Below are 16,119 nucleotides of genomic sequence, written 5' to 3'. Positions count from 1 at the left end.
TGCGTTGTTTCTGTAGTAACGCTCAATTAAATGCTAATGGTAGGCAGATGCTATGAGCACAGCAATGAAACATATAAACAGCTAGTTTGTATGCTGTGCTGGTTTATCCCAGTGAGTGAAGTGAATCGAGGTGGGGGAAAACCCCCTCTGCGTATGTCCTGTCCTTGGCATTAGAATCATAGAATGTCTTGGGTTGGAAGGGACCGCTAAAGGTCATCTAGTCCCAACCCCCCTGCAGTAAGCAGGGAAAGAAAGGAAAAGCAAGGAAAAATTAAGTATAAGTACTTAAGAGTGGAGCTTGGGGGAGAAGAGTCCAGAGGTCCCACTGGCAGCTGAGGGGCAGGAAAATCATCAAATTTTGGGCCCACTAAGGCTTTATGGGAAAGGAGCAAGTGCTTTGGATGCAGGGAGTTTGCTGTCCATTCTGTGAACAGTCAGAAACACCTTCCTGTCAGGAGGACTCTACATATTTGTGTTAATTTCTCGTTTTGATATGCTCTTCCTTCCTTAGAAAGTTTCCTTTGGACCACAGCGGGTTCCAAATCCAACCCCAAATTCCTTCTCGCTACTCTTCAATTTTTAGGATAAAAAAATTGAAATCCCGGTGACTAACCTATTTCCACTGAATTCATACCCTCTTCCCATCTGTCGGCATGGACTGAAGTAACAGCTCTGTCGGCTAAATATAGGAGGATGTAGAGCAGGTAGACTATGAGAAGGGAAGGCACTGGAGGCTTCTTACTGCCCTGTAAATTCCAGCTCATAATAGTGACACGCATAAAGGCTGGCCCGGAGGGGAGTTGGAGTCTGGAAAACGTCACTATACAGCATGATCCCTCAGCAGAAATTTAACCCTGGTTAATGAAAGAAAGAAGTATTTCAGCATGTGATTAACTTCTGCTGACTTAAAGGTGTGTTTAGGTGCTCTTGTGAATCAAGGCCTTCTGTAGTCCTATAAACTAAGAGTAATTTATAATAGCATATATTAATCTCCTAGTACATTAATATATTAAATTAATGCTTAATGCATATAGTGGATAGCATGCATTGTTTTACTAATTATTTTTAAATGACTGTACTTTTCCATGAACTTTTCATCCACCAAACTCCGGACTCCTTGTTAAAATGGCAATATGTCATCATGCCATTTTACCAAGTGAGACCTCCAAAGAGACAGAAATCAGAACGACTGGCCGAACTCGTGCAGATGATAGCAGAAAATAGAGCTGCTGATGCTCTTGTTTTGCCGTCTGGGCACAAATGTTGGGTTTCTCCCAGCCTCCCTTTTTGGTGCATTTGGTCTCGCCTTCCTGATTTCCGTTGTATCTCTATGGCGTTTTCTTCCCACAGCATCCAGAGCAGAGTGGAGCTGCGGAAGAGGCTGAAATGCCACAGCTTCAAGTGGTACCTGGAAAACGTTTATCCCGAGCTTCGGTATGGATGTGTGATCTCCATCTGTCTCTAGCAGGGCAGTGGGATGGCCTGTCCCTCCTGTCCCACAGAGCTTTCCTCTGCCCCTCCAGTCCCCACACCTCCCTCCTGCCCCAGAGACGCAGGCACCCCCTCCCTTGGCTTCACTGAAGGGCACGGTGAATTTCGTGCTGGCTTTAAACACAGCTTGTTCACAGTGTGACGCGGTTCATTTGTGATCCTGCGTTCTTTAAGCAGTCTTATAGAGTCTGTGGCTCTTTGCTGCCAGGCTGGTGAGGGGCGAAGTGCCAGTTATTTCTCTTAGCTTTTGGCGCTTCCTCAGGTATCCTCCTGCCCACCTGTGGGACAGGTGGTATAGGGAAATAGCCAGTTTTCCTTATAAAAGTATCCCAAGGTGGAGAATCCACCATAGCCTCTGGTGGGTTTTTTTCAGTACTTAATGACTCTTGCTTACCAAAAAAGCACCTAATTTCTAGTCCTTTCACGATGTTCTGTGATACTCGAGACTTCTCTGTTGTGAAACCATCCACTCTAGGAGTTTGTGACGTGTATTCAGCTGCCTCTGCCTTACTCCTAGCCTAATGCTTTGCTTAATATGCACTTCCACCGCTGCTTTTGCACAGATTCCTTTTAGTCACCAAAATTACTCCAGAAATCATTGCATCCAGTCCCTCAAATCAGTATCAGCTGCCATGCTCAGGAAGGGTGCAGAAAATTTGGAGATACCTCCAGGGATCTGCTGGTGCAATGGCTGAGTGCAGAATCACAGTGTGAAAAGGATGTATAGCTGTTTTCTTGCTTTTTATTTTGCCATGTGTGGCATTGCACGGCAGCATTCACAGGGAATGGCAGGGCTCTGTGGCGGTTTGTTATAAAGTTCCCCACTCCTGTAAGCTGAAGGCTGACCTTCAGCCTGCTCACAGTCTGTTCCTTGCTCCTCTGTTTGCCTCATGCGGTGTTATTTATTTTTTCCTCTTATAAAGGCCAGCCATCCATCTCTTGAGTGCTGCTTCTGCGGCGTCCCTGTCCATGTACCGCTCTCAGTGGTTCAGTCTCGTAATAGATCTTGCCACTGTCATTTTCTGAAGGTGAAATGGTGTGACTGCACCCTCCTTACCCCACTGAGCTTCCCTTTGAGTACTCTGTGTGCCTGGGGGACCAGGGATGTTGTTTTCATGCTGTTCCTGCAGGATTCCCGAGGAATCGCTCTATCAGACTGGGATGATCAGGCAAAGGCAGAGCTGCCTGGAGTCGCACAAGTCTGAAGCCCAAGAGTTGCCTGTCCTGAGCTTAAATCCTTGCATCAGCAGCAAAGGCACGGCAGCAACAGCACAGGTAAGATGTGTTGCCTATCCCCGGTGATGGCAGCTGGAGAGAAGGCTCTGGGGCAGCTTTAAGGTGATTTCCTAAGTTTGCTAAAGCTCTGTTGGAGGATTACCCATTCTGCCAACCTCTTTCCTAAGGTAGCGTGTAGTTAAACCCTGGTAAGTCCTCCTTACCTCGGTGGAGGCCCTGGGCAGCAGCAGGGACGGGTGCAGGAGCCACAGTACAGGGTGGACCGCTTCCCTCTGTGCTAGCCTGCGCTGCGCACTTACTGCTGCTCAGGAACGCCGCGCGCCGTTCATCTGCAGAGATCAGAGAAAGACAAAGAGAACTATAATTTCCTCTCATCTTTCAGCCTTATTTCTTTCAAAATGCACTGAATCGCAATGGTATTTATAACTTCATAGTCCGCATTCTCCCGATATTAGATTGCCCATTAAACTAGTGAGAATTTAATGAGGATGATCTCATTTTTTTTCGATCTTGTTTTTTTCGATGTCACTGAGACGAGAAAAAGCTGTATGAATCAGCGTTCTCAAAAGCATATTCTAGGAAATGTTCGAGCCAAGAGCAGGCACATGTGCCTTGCAGCGGAGTTGCTGGAGCAAGACTCTGAAGACACAGCTTCAAAACCTGCCTTTGCTTCAGGCTCCCTTTGTGATTTTGGGCATGTCAGTAAGTTCTCTCGCTGTTGCCATCTATAAAACAGGGAGGATAACAATCACTCGCTTCTTTGGGGTGCTGTGAAACAATTTAATAGGCAGTGGTGTGCTTGCTTCCACTTGACTGTACGTCCTTAACCCTGACGGTTACATATTCAAACCAGGTAGCTCTGCATATAAAAGGCCCAGTCTGGAGATGCTGCTGAAAATGTCCCTAATTTGTATGTGCAAATGAAGCAGGTCATTATATGCATCTCTTTGGCATGCAGTTGCATGCCTGCTTTTAGTCAGAAAAATAATATCTGTTTCACAGTCTGGTAAAACCACCAATGACTACTTGAATTTTAGTCAGTTCAGAAAATACAGTGAATATAACTGCAAGTACCAGATAGTTACCGCTCTTATGGTTTAACTAGTTTCCAGGTTTTAGAATTCTTTTTCTTTCTTCCACTGCTGCATGGACTTTTTACAAAAACAGCAAGAGAAGCGAGCTGATGAGAGCAGGTCATTATGTCTTGCAGGGTCAACTCCGCTGAAGGGAAAAAAAAAATGCTCTAGTGACAATTGCGACTTTCAATGAATTGGATGCTTTTAAAAAAGTCTGGGAAAACCAGAATGGAAACCGCTGCTGCAAGCCAGCGTTTCAAAATGAAATGGCATTGATCTTTCTGAAATATTAATTTGAAGTGATATTTTAAAATGAGAAGTGTCATGCCAACAAGTTGAATTGTTTCATTCCCATCAAACACATTTTGTTTTGACATTTCTGTGCAGTAAATTTTTGGAATTCTTCATGCCACAAACTTTTCATTTTCCCATTCTGATTCTGCAGCGGTTTGCAATAGGTCAACACTTCCCACTGGACGGCAACTCCATTTCTTGTGCACATCCAGGACTAACTCTGCAGGGGAACAGAAAAATGCACTACAAACAGATTGCTGAATAGCTACGCTCAATACACAGGCAGGAATAGAGAAAAACCTTCTCCTTTGATCTTTCCCTGTCTTTCTAAGATAGTTCTCTGTTACTTGTACCCATGGAGAATATTTCAAATGAAAACAGAATATTTACATTTTCGTTGTGAATAGAAACATATTTTAATTACACAATTGTTACAAGACCTGAACTTTTGGATGACATGGGGGTTTTATAGTCACCAGGCTGTGTAGGATAGATTATGCAGCGGTCCTGGATGCTACTTGGTTTCTTATTCGGTATACCAGAATAGAGCAATAATCTTCACTTTTAACATACTGAAGTCAAATCTGTTTACCCTAAGCTTCATTATTTGAAAAATAGGCTTAGCTAAATCAAAGCTGTCCTTTCCTGGCATTCAGTAAGTACTATGGAAATATCCTGGCCATCCGTATCCTTTATTGTCAGTGTTAGTAGCATTAATTTGGTTGCTTGATTGCCCGTCTGTGGCTGTTTCCCTATTAGACTCCCCAAGCCCTTTACCAGCATTACATGAACGAAGTCCTGGGACTGGGTGTGAGAAGATCTGAGCTGTCATATATCACCATGGTTTGAGAAGAGAACTTTTGCTATTTCTAGTGCATCCACAGTTTGGGTAAATTGAGAAGAGTGACTGCGGTGAAATCAGACAGGCTTTACACCCCTAGCAGATCTCACAAACCCTCCCTGGTGGTGTCTGGTGTTAGACCTGAATTACCAAAAAGGGCGCTGAGGCACAAGAAGACCCCTCATCTTTGTATAGGAGAGCTTTGTCTTCTCATCCCTGGAATCCACTTGGCCCTTCCCACTCCAAAAGGTCTGGTAGTAGTCAGGGCAGGCTCTGTCCCCTGGGGTGGCTCTCAGAGGGACCTGCTCTTGAGTTAGTGACTGGCAGAGATCGTTGTGCAGTGCTGCCCATCCCCAGGGCACAGCGGACTCTACCTGCGCTCCTGCCCACTGGAGCCTTGGTACTCTATGTCGTCTTGTGTCTTGTTTGCTAAATGAACTGTTTGTTTTAGTTTTTCACAACAGAAATGCATCTGAGGGAAAATAATTGGTCATAATTTTGTCCTGGTCTGTCCGATGAAGACATGAGTTGTTGGGTTTTTGTCAAACTAAGTGCCAGTTGATATTATTAGTCCGTACATCTTTGGAATAGACAGATGACTCTGGAATGTATTTAAATCATTTGCAGTTACAGGATAAACCTGACATACTTCAGATAAAAAAGCAGAAGACACTTTGGCCTGGATACTCACACACGTGTAAGCAGTAGCCACAAGATGAAAGTAAAGTTAGGGATCTCCTAGACAAGTGAGGCAACATTGGGAAGGTTACAGCATCCGTTTCCCAGGACTGCACCCCAAAATATCTGGCCTGTACCCTAAAATATCTGGGCCTTGGAGCTGAGTGTCTGCCATTGCACTTGGGTGGCATGTGCTTGACTCTTGTTGTGAAGGAAATGCAATGTGATAATCTGCCTTGTGCGGCATTGAAGCTTACCCCAGTTGGCTTGAGGAACTCTGTGGGCTGACTAGATCTGCACTTTCTCTGGAGAACATTTTGCATCTATCCAGACTAGCCTGACAGTGTCCCTCCTGAGACATCTCAACCATAAAAATTCTCTTCTGATCTTCTTTCCCTCAAACGTCTTTATTCTTCTCGTCCATGGACGTGTCCTGCCCCAGCTGTAGGTCAGCTGGAACTGTGGGAGCTGGGCGGAGCCAGCAGAGCAGAGAGGCTGGCTGGCAGCAGTGTCATTTCTGCACCTGGGCTGCCGTGGGCACCTTCTGTGCTTTGCTTTCCCTCTCCTGAGATGTGTGTAGGAGCTAGTTGCATCCCAGAGCCTTTTGATGAGTGAAGCACTTTGGTATCTTTAGGTGACCCATGCAGTCGTGTGCCTTGGGGCACTTCCCTGTGCCCTTCCCTGTGATTTGAAAAAGATAACAATTGAGGGTTGAGGTTATTCCCGGCTTCTTCACAAACATTTTTCTCTAGATGCTACCCAGCTTTAGGCTATGGCTGACCTCTTGCTTGGCAGCAGAGCATGTACAGCTCTGTCACGTAACACTGGGCTCCCATTGGACTGCTCCTTGCTAGACTGAGGGGCTCCTTTCTCCTTCTGCCACCCAGGCTACGCCAAGCTGAAGGTCGCATTTTAAAATAATTTCCTCAGTTCACAATGATGCTGAGTAACAGTGACAGGTGCCTGCCCAAATGATGCTAAAGCCTTGAAAAATAGAGACAAGCCTCAGATGGGTGTTAGTGTTATCCAAGGCCTTGGAGGAGGGAGATTACTCGTTGTGGTGTGCAGCTGGTAGCTCTGCGCTCCCATTCCACCCTCTTCTTCCTTGTTCCATGACCACTTCATCAGGAGCTGCTTTGTCTTTGAAAAGGCAGGAAATCTCGATCTCAGTTTCACCTTGTGTCTGTTTTTACTTGGTGCCAGGGGTCTGCTCTTAGGCTCGTTGGCATCTCTTGTGGCCAGTCTGTCCCTGAAGCCATGTTAGCTCCCTCTTCTTAGGAGTACCCTGGGCTGCCCCGTTCACCTCAGTCCCCGGGGTGCAAAGCTCTGCTGTTGTTACTGCTGTGCTGGCCACGTGAGTGCTCAGTGTGCCAGTGTTTAGAAGATAAAGTAGTTTCTTATGGTGTAAAAAAAAAAAAGCAAGAATTTTCATCCCACTTGATACAAAGAAGGAAAGAGATGGGGTAAGATAAAAATTTGCACGGCTGTTTGCCTGTATTTTAGCTGAAAGCTTTTCATGGATTCTGTGGTGTTCAAGTGACCTTTTTTTTCCCCCAGAATTTCTTCATTTTCTGCATCATTTTCTCTGGCTTTCATCTAGGGCTGAAAAGAGACAAGACATGATTAGAACTGGATAAAACATTTTTAACAGGACTGGCTTCCATAAGAAGCCATTCTGCCAAAATAGAAGAGCTGCATGAAAATATGTCGGTTTAGATAAGGACAGCAGCAGGAAAGCCCTGGGGGCGAGAGGGGAGGATCTGATGTCAGCTACCAAACTGACACATATATCCAGCTCTGAAGGCCTCACTTCTTATGATGAACAACAGCTTAGAAGAGATGGTTACCACCACCCTGTCCATCCCATGGCACTTTGCAGAGTGAGAGGGTGATCCTGCCTTGAGAGGATGTGAATATTGGGAAGGCTTGAACAGAGCCTGGCCTGGAAAAAAAGTGTGAAGAGCCTCTGAGAGGAGCAGTCCTCCCTGAGGTGCCTCAGTGAAGCGAGGAGGTTAAGAGGTCAAAGCAAAAAAACAAAAGGTCCCATGGCCTGAGTTAGTTGGGGGATTCAACATATGCACGAGTTACAGGATCAACTTGCTGCTTTTGAGGAGCCTCAGGGGTGCAGCTCCAGCCCTGTCCTGAGCTAAAATGATGAACAATTGGTTAAAAATGTAAAGCACGTTTTCAAAGCAGCTTGTAGGAGCACGGATGCCAAGAACAGGTGTTGGAGCTTGCCCCGTAGGGCTTGGTTCTTCACAGATGCAGGACTAATTTGGCACCTGATTTCCCAGGCTAGTGGTTTACATAGCAGCTGACAGCATGCATGGTTGGGATGTCTGGAATGTGTTCGCTGTAGGATCTGGTAAACTCTGCTCTGTCTGACAAAGAAGAAGTAGTTGCCAGAAGGCCCTTTGGGTGCAGACTGCGGCTTTGAAAATGAACGCTTGCTATGTGCCGAAATCCTAGGCAGCTCTCGCTGAGAAGGTTGCAGGCAGGCTGTTCAGAAAGCCAGGTTTGATTTCCATTAGCTGGTGGGGAGTAGTAGGCTAAGAAATGTGGGGTGTGAGGATCACAGCGTGAAGTCCTTGTGGATCTGGGTCTGCTGTGCAAAAGCATGTTTTCCCTTCCAGGTGGTTAAGAACCTGAATGAAATGGGATTTATATTCCCAGGAATTAAATGCCTGTAGCTATCTGTTTTGAAGATGAGGAGAGGAGTTAAAGCTGCTGACGGTGATAAATACCAAAGGGGTGGAAGAGTTTCGCTGGTCTAATAACTCAGGCTAATGCAACCCAAAGCCTCCACCATTCAAAGTCAGTGGGAGCTGCAGGCATCTCAGCTCTGAGATCAGGGCGGCCATTCTTCACTTCCCCCTCCGGCTCTCAGAAAAGGTTGCAGTCTCCCAAGAGCACCTTTTGCCCTTCATTTTTCCAGATCCAGCCTAAACTGAAAAGTGTTTGAGCCCTGCCTTCTCTCCGTTGCCAACTCCCCTGCTCATTTCACTCCTCCTGGACCTCTGACTCCTCCGTATCTGAGCTCTCAACTGTTTTGCTTTGTCTCTGCACCTTTTCTTTCATAGCAGCTCTCCCAGTTCTTATAGCCTGTGCCCTGTCAAGGCACTTGCCTTGGCTCTTGGGGCCTATTGTGGAAACTGTCTTGCTCCCTGGCCTTGCTCTCTCCAGCGTGGTTATTGCCCTCTGCTAGTGAAGCCAGCCTGCTGTTTGCCCTCTAGTCCTACTCACCTGCCCTGACACAGCTTGGCAACCTGCTTTGCATTTGCTTTCTCTGCTGCTCGCCTGACTTCTGTCTCAGAGCTGTTCACACAACAGGAGTTGATCATAGAATCATTTTGTTTGGAAGAGACCTTTAAGATCATCAAGATCAACTGTTAACCTAGCACCGCCAAGTTACCACTAAACCATGTTGCTGAGCACCACATCTACACGTCTTTTAAATACCTCCAGGGATGGCGACTCAATCACTTCCCTGGGCAGCCTGTTCCAATGCTTGACAACCCTTTCTGTGAAGAAATGTTTGCTAAATTGATCCTGCTTTGCACCCTGGCTTAGAGACCCTTGGAAACCCCTTCTAGCCCTGCTCTTCCTAATTTTAAAGTTAACACCCACACAAAGTCATAAGTTAAAAACTTGTTCCAGAAGTCACTCTCTGGGGTCATGTAAAAGCATGGTTTGTGGTTTCCCATAAGCCAAAGCAACCCTTGCCTGCTCGTGTCCACACACAAATAGCAGGGAGACGTCCCTGCCTGGACAGCCTCAGATCCTCAGGAGGTGCTCTAAGTAAAATGAGCACAGGTGAATGACAGAAAATGTTCAACTGGAATAAACAGTGGAATAAACTTCTGTGAAATACTCCTGGGCTAAGCAGCATATCTGTACATACGTGATGCTTTCTCCAGCACAATTGGAAATCCTGGTCAAACTCTCAGCCTCTTTTATTTTTCTCCCATGGGTGGAAAAGATGATAATCCCAGAGAGCCCCTGTTGTATGATAAGCTTTACACGGGACAAAGAATTTCTGTTCCCCCAACGGCTTTTTCTTGGAGCTGAGGAGCTGTTCAAGAGCAGGTGAACATGAAAAACAGCATGAGAAAAAACCTCCAAGACAGCCCAGGGGAGCAGGAATAGCAGTGGTCACAGCAAACCAGTACAGCAAACATTTGGAGTTTGGTGCCACTCCTTTGATATGAAGGGGAGCTTTACCCCCAGTTTTTGTGATATTTGGGAACAGAACCCTGGGAATTGCAAATAGGAGCTATATATCACCTCCTCTCTCCCACTGCTAGTCACAAAGCGTTTCTGCTGCTCTTCCTTGGAAAAAGAGGATTGCACATTGTGTGGCTGCACATTTCTGCCTCTTTTGCCATATTTTCCATCACCCTGTTCCCCAGCCACAGCCCGGTTCTGGGAAATCCTTTGCCTTGTGAACCGTTTTCTTTCAGCAGCTTTCGTAGGTATTTTCCTTAGTACATGCAGTCCCTCAGTGACACATGCAGTTTTGGGGAGGCTTAAAACATTCTACTGACCTGTCCTGGTGCCTCTTGAAGTCAGCGAGGTTCGTGCTTGGTTTCAGAGGTGGCAGGATCCAAGACAAAATGTTTGCTTTCCAGGTAGAAGAATACCAAGAATCAACTCTGATCTCTCAACATTTTTCTTTTTCTTCCTCTTTGCAGGAGTGGACGTACACATACAACCACCAAGTCCGCCAGCAGCAGCTGTGCTTGTCCGTATACACCCTCTTCCCTGGTTCCCAGGTGCTGTTGTCACCTTGCAAAGAAGGTGACAACAAGCAGGTGAGCCCTTCCGTTGATCCCTCATTTGCTTTGAAGTTCCCTTTCTCTCAGAATAGTATTACTGCACGTCACATCGCCTGTGTGCTCTGACTTCATTTGGGAAGCACAGTCTATCTGGGAGTACAGACTATGGCCTGTTCAGCCCTTTGCCTCTTAAATGACTGTGTTGATAAGGTTGTCTATTAGTGCGGGTGGTGATCTGGATACTTATCTGCAGAAGTCAAACCAAAACTGGCAATTTAGTTCACACGGGCTGCCAGTCAGCCAGCAGATGCTAAAATTTCTCTGCAGTTAATCATCGAGCTGGCATTTGAACCAGTGACCTGGGGAAAAAGCTGTTAGTAATATATTATCTTTCTGAAGCCAGGCAGAGACTGAGCTTAAGTGAGTATGCTTCTCATGGGAGAAATGCTCAGCGTGTGCTCTGCTGGGTGTGGGCTGGGGACTCTGTACTTCCCAGAATCAGGCCACAAAGGCTTTGTGACAACTGTCCTTTTGATACTGGAACAGCACAGTAAACGCGTAACAAGGAGGAAGCTTGTTCACCCCTGTTTCTTCTCTCTTGTGTGTCTCTCCTCAGCGATGGGGTAAAGTTGGGTCACACATTGAACATATAGCTTCACGCTTTTGTTTGGACACTGAGACGATTGGGGACACGAATGAGAGTACCAAAGAGCTTGTCATCAACCCTTGCGAGAGCACAGCCCTGAGTCAGCGCTGGGACATGGTGATGTCTTGACCTGCCAGAGGACAGATCTTACACAGCAGGGGTGGGCACTGAGACGTTGCTACACGCGGCCAAGATGCACCACATGGAGCTCAAATGCAAAACCATTGGGGGCCCTTGTGTATTATGGGACAGGAGAAGAATCATTCAAATGAAAATAAGGACATGGTGCTCCAGGTTGAACAACGGATGCTGTCTGCAAGGCATGCAGCTGGTATTGGCCTGTTGGCGGTCACACATTCAAAGAAAAGAGATGGCAAAAAACCAAACTTGAAATGTTTTAGAGGGATACTGGGAGTGCTGTGATGGGCCCTACAGAAGTTCAGTATGCACAGTATATATTAATCTCTCTGGAAACAGGTAGAAGAGCCTTGGAGACCAAATGGAGACTTGGACTCAGCAAAACAAGCATCGCAATAGCTTTTGGGGAGTGAGGCTCGTGTGCAAGGAGAGATGTGCCAAGGGATGCTAAGAAACGTCACCTGGAATCAAGTGGAAAACACTGAATTATCTTTGCACTTTTTATGTCTGGGGATGAGTTTGTCTTCTGCAGACAGCGTGGGTGGAGCCGTCTTGCACATTTGAGTTTGTGTCTGACTCACCTACATGTTGTGTATACAGAGGCAGGGCAGTTATGGCTGTGGCCAAGATCAAACCAGCAAGTAATGGGGGAGTCCTGCTCAGTGCTAACTGTACATGGGGGTGTTTGAATCTCCAAAGCCCAGGCAAACAGAGGATTCAGTGTGTGAGATTAAAGGATATAAACTGCAGTGAAGCTGGGAGGAAAGGCATTAACATGATTATTTCTCCTTTCTGAAGGCCGTGGGTGAGCATTGGTCACTGAAAACTCCCCTATAATCTCGCTATATGTCTCTCACTGCTTCAGATCTGGAATAAGTCAAATTTTCACTTTTCTTCCATAAAAGTAATATTTTTGGTAATTGAAGGTAATTGTGTCATATTTGTGTTTCCCAATTTCCTGACTACAGAAGAGGGGACTCCCATAAAGTGCTGCTGCTGAAGGAACGGAGGAGATACTTAAAACTAGAGACTACTCTGAGAAAGGAAAAAGGATATTACCTGGTTTTGCTTCCCAAGTGTCTTGTAGTCCAAGATGTGAAGTACTGAAGAAAAGCTTTGGGATTACACCAGTCACATCTGTGAGCAGGGAACCCTGGGTCACAAAGTACGTCTCTCCCAAAGTCTTTTAGTGTAGGCAGACTTGGCAGATATTATTTCTTCAGGTTTTGGAGATAAGTGATTAACCAGAGGTCATGTCAGGTGCCATTGCTATGTGGGAGTGAGGTGACTGCCAAAGGAGAATAGGACAGAAGAACTCAGAAGAGATGTTAGGAATAGGAGAAGACTGGAAGGTCCTTTCCAGCCTGCCTTTCAGAGCAGATCCCACCACAGTAAGAGGTAGCGGGCAGTGAATCACCAAGAGTTGCACACACAGCTCTTTTGTAGCAGCAACTCTTGGAGAGAACTTTTGCAGGACCATCAATGGCACTTGAAAAAAATACAGTTTGTGTATCTAAAAATGCTGGTGCTTAATGAAAATCCTATCCTTTGTTACCTGTGCTGCAAACTATAGGTAAAATACCACAAGCTTTGGGCCTTCAAGTGCTCTCAGCATCCCTTCTTGAATAAATTGCTGGCTTTCAGGATTTCACTGCCTCAGTTTCTCCTCCCTCAGTGCTGGGAGAAAGCTGTGTGTGTAAATCTCCCTGGCTTTAGAGGCAGAATGAGTATAACTTTATTTATAAAAGGTCACAAGGTATAAATGCTTTCTGTGTGCTGCAGTGATTACTAACTTAATCAAGCTCCTTCGGTGCAAACCTCAAGAGCTTCTGTTATGGAAGGGCTGGAGTAAGCTGTCATTTCATGGTGGGAGATGGCATTGTTTCCATGTCACGTCTTTGCACAGGAAACAAAGGGAAGTATTAAAATGGAATGGACCCATTCCACAAAGAAGGGCAATGACCTAGGGCTCCTTCTGTTTAATTGAACCAGGAAATATCACACCTACTTTTCACACTGGCAATGACAGTTCTAGTAATTCCCTGTCTAGTGCCCACAAGGGAAGGGAGATCCCAAGAGCTTGCAGCTTAACGTGTTCACACCTGTACCATGCCTGCCAGGACTGCCCAGTTGCTGGCACTTAAATTCTGAAAAGTTAAAGAGACTAACAACTTGGCATCGGTTTTTGAAGTCCAGCATCTGGCAGGTACACTCTGACCAGGTCCTCAGACCTATCTAGCTTTGTTATTTTCCGCCTAAGGCAAAAATACCTGTTCTGCTGACAGCCACAGTTCTCTAAACAGGTAATGCTCCTCTTTGCCTTAGCAGAAACAGTTACCTCGCTACACGTGTGTGTGCTTGAGCACATGGACCCATGGGACCTGCAGGGATATATATTCTAGAAGAAGTTATTTGACCAACTTTTCAGCTGTCTTGCATCTTGTAAAATCCAAAAGCTATACCAGACCCCTCCTATTCCAAAATATGCACTAAGGTGATCACTGTGAATTTGTTTGGGGGTAATGAAAGGCAGGCAATGGGGAAGGTGACATCAGGCATAGTGTCCCCTACGAGAGAGTAGCATCATTCAGCTGGGTCTCTTGCAGGCTCAGAAGCCACCAAGCACCGAACAGACCTGGGGAGCAGCAGCCACTTGGCAAACTGGTGACTGTGTCTCATGCATCCATCAGCCGTAACCCCTAGATGGCAGCTTGTTTCATGGTCCGAGAAGTGAGATTAGCCCTGTGGATCAGCAGTGTTTTCAGAGAAGCCTGAGGGTATCAGCCTGACTCCTGGGACACTTTATATAAGCAAGCAATGGGCTGGCAGTCTCTAGAATTAGCCCCAATATGGCATTTAGCAAATCTTCAACTTAGCATCCCTGCAAAGAGACCTTGCATCATGTCAGGGGAAAGGTTAACTGCTGCTAGAAATCCAACTCATACTTTTAGGTTTATTTCACTTATTAAAATACACTGGAGATAGACAAACCTTTTTTGCTTTGTATTTGTTACTTGCCTAAACATTTATCATCATGCTGTGAACAGATATACATGACATTGATAGGTGTATCTAGATGGGCTCCTATGCCTATACCTCTTAAGCCCTAATGTCATTTGGTGGTAATGCTTTTTGGTAGTATTTTGCACTGACTTGAAAGAGCAGAAGATAAAGTATGAAATATGGTTCTAATCCTGGCTGTTGAGCTTTGTGACAGCCTTTATGATCTCCAGGTAAGTCACTTCTTGTGCCTTGGGAAAATTAGATTTAAAGCAGGAAACTCAGGGCTAGAACTACTGCCTTTCAAAGAGCCAACCAAGGCTATGCAAAAAAGACCAAAAAAGCACCTTAACCTTCCTCTTCCCTCCTGAAGGAGTTCCATGTTTCAGTGAGAACAAATCTACCTGGTTTTAGTTGGGCTGGGGGGAAGTCTTACTGTCCCTACCTTGCTGCTTGTCTGATTTCCAGGTATTTTGTGCTCATCCTCTCTCTGTACCATCAAAGTGCCATGAGATAACAACACAAAGCATCAGTGCTTGGAACCTCAGCTTACAACATGCCAATGTATTAATTCAGTAGTAAAAAGAAAGAAACTGAATTCAGAGATCTTTGATTATCCAGTGAAGCAATAGGAAAATGGAGCTGATGGATGAAGATTGGAGGACTGTGGTTCAAGACAAGCCCTGAGCGCTAATCCCTTCTACTGCTTCTAGAAGTGACTTGGGATAGTTTACTTCATTTCCCTTCCTCAGTTTCCCAAACTTTCCATGAAGACTGAATGTTTTGAACAGAGAGAAAGCCCAGTATTAGTTTTTGTTGCATGGAATACCAGAGGTACTGGACTGGCAACAGACTGGCAGTCTCTGGAGTTAGGCCCATGGTCCCTTCTTATCTGCCTGTACAGGGTCTGGTTTGGACAGAGTTAATTTTCCTCATAGCAGCTTGTCTGGTGCTGTGTTTAGACTGATGACCAAAACAGTGTTGATAAAATGCAACAATGTTTTAGTTATTGTTGTGCTTGCACGGTGTCAAGGCCTTCTCCATCTCTCACTCTGCTGCCTCAGAGAGTAGGCTAGGGTTGGGTGAGATCTTGGGAGAGAACACAGCCAGGACAGCTGACCCAAACTGACCAAAGAGATATCCCATACCATATAACATCATACTCTGCAATAAAACCAGGGGGAGTTTTTCCATAGTAGGTGTTGCTTGGAGACTGGCGGGGCATCAGTCTGCAGGTGGTGAGTGACTGCCTTTCATTACTTAGGTTTGTTTTTTTTTCTTTCCTTCACTTATTAAACTGTCTTTATCTTGACCCACAAGTTTTATTCATGTTTACCCTTCTGATTCTTTGGGAGGGAGGAAGGGGGGGAGGGAGTGACTGGGTAGGGTTTTAGCTGCCAGCCAGGGTCAACCCACCACGCTGCCCTAAGCAAACCAGCATCTGCAGTGTAGCTTGCTGGTATCCTTCACGGCATGGACTCTGATCACAACTGTGCAATAGGATCTGCACTGCTCAAATTTCAGATCTTAAAAGCTTTAGTGAAAAGCCTTTGTTTGTAGAACTGGTAAAGGAAGGAAAATCAAGCAGAATACAAACTGCTGATGATCAACGTACAATCAGCAGAAGAAACTGTAGCTCATCAATGTTCTGGTTAAATTAATTTCAAATGATCAGTCCAGCTCCAGTTTTAATACTATGTGGCTGCTTTAGATGGCTGAAGAGCGTAAGGAAATCTGGTACGGGTGTCCAGCTTGCATTGAGATTTAAGGGCTGAAATCCAGTGGAATTATTCCAGGTTTATGGATGTTTTCCATATGTCCACTGTTCTGTTACTCACTGGAAGTGCCTTCAGAACCCTGTAAGAATAAAGACCTGTTACAAGCTACTACCTCTCTAACTGAGTCTAATTAAGTTTCAAGTTGAGCTGCCTTTTAGCCTAGAGC

General features: G+C 45.6%; 1 protein-coding gene across 3 annotated transcripts in view; it reads left to right on the top strand.

The window, feature by feature from the left end:
* GALNT14 (polypeptide N-acetylgalactosaminyltransferase 14) overlaps window positions 1–14,162 on the top strand; it is a 103,602-nt gene extending 89,440 nt beyond the window's left edge. For all 3 annotated transcript variants that reach the window (XM_074578962.1, XM_074578963.1, XM_074578959.1), the window contains 4 exons: window positions 1,351–1,434; window positions 2,622–2,766; window positions 10,308–10,427; window positions 11,008–14,162. In XM_074578962.1, coding sequence (XP_074435063.1) covers window positions 1,351–1,434; window positions 2,622–2,766; window positions 10,308–10,427; window positions 11,008–11,166 — 508 coding nt within the window. In that variant the 3' untranslated portion in view covers window positions 11,167–14,162. The remainder of the gene's footprint in view (window positions 1–1,350; window positions 1,435–2,621; window positions 2,767–10,307; window positions 10,428–11,007) is intronic.
* The last annotated feature ends 1,957 nt before the right edge of the window (window positions 14,163–16,119 follow it).

This window comes from Larus michahellis, chromosome 3, assembly GCF_964199755.1.
Source record: "Larus michahellis chromosome 3, bLarMic1.1, whole genome shotgun sequence".
NCBI lineage: Eukaryota > Metazoa > Chordata > Aves > Charadriiformes > Laridae > Larus > Larus michahellis.
Note: the sequence above shows the minus strand (reverse complement) of the source record. Positions and strands in the feature narration are given on the sequence as shown.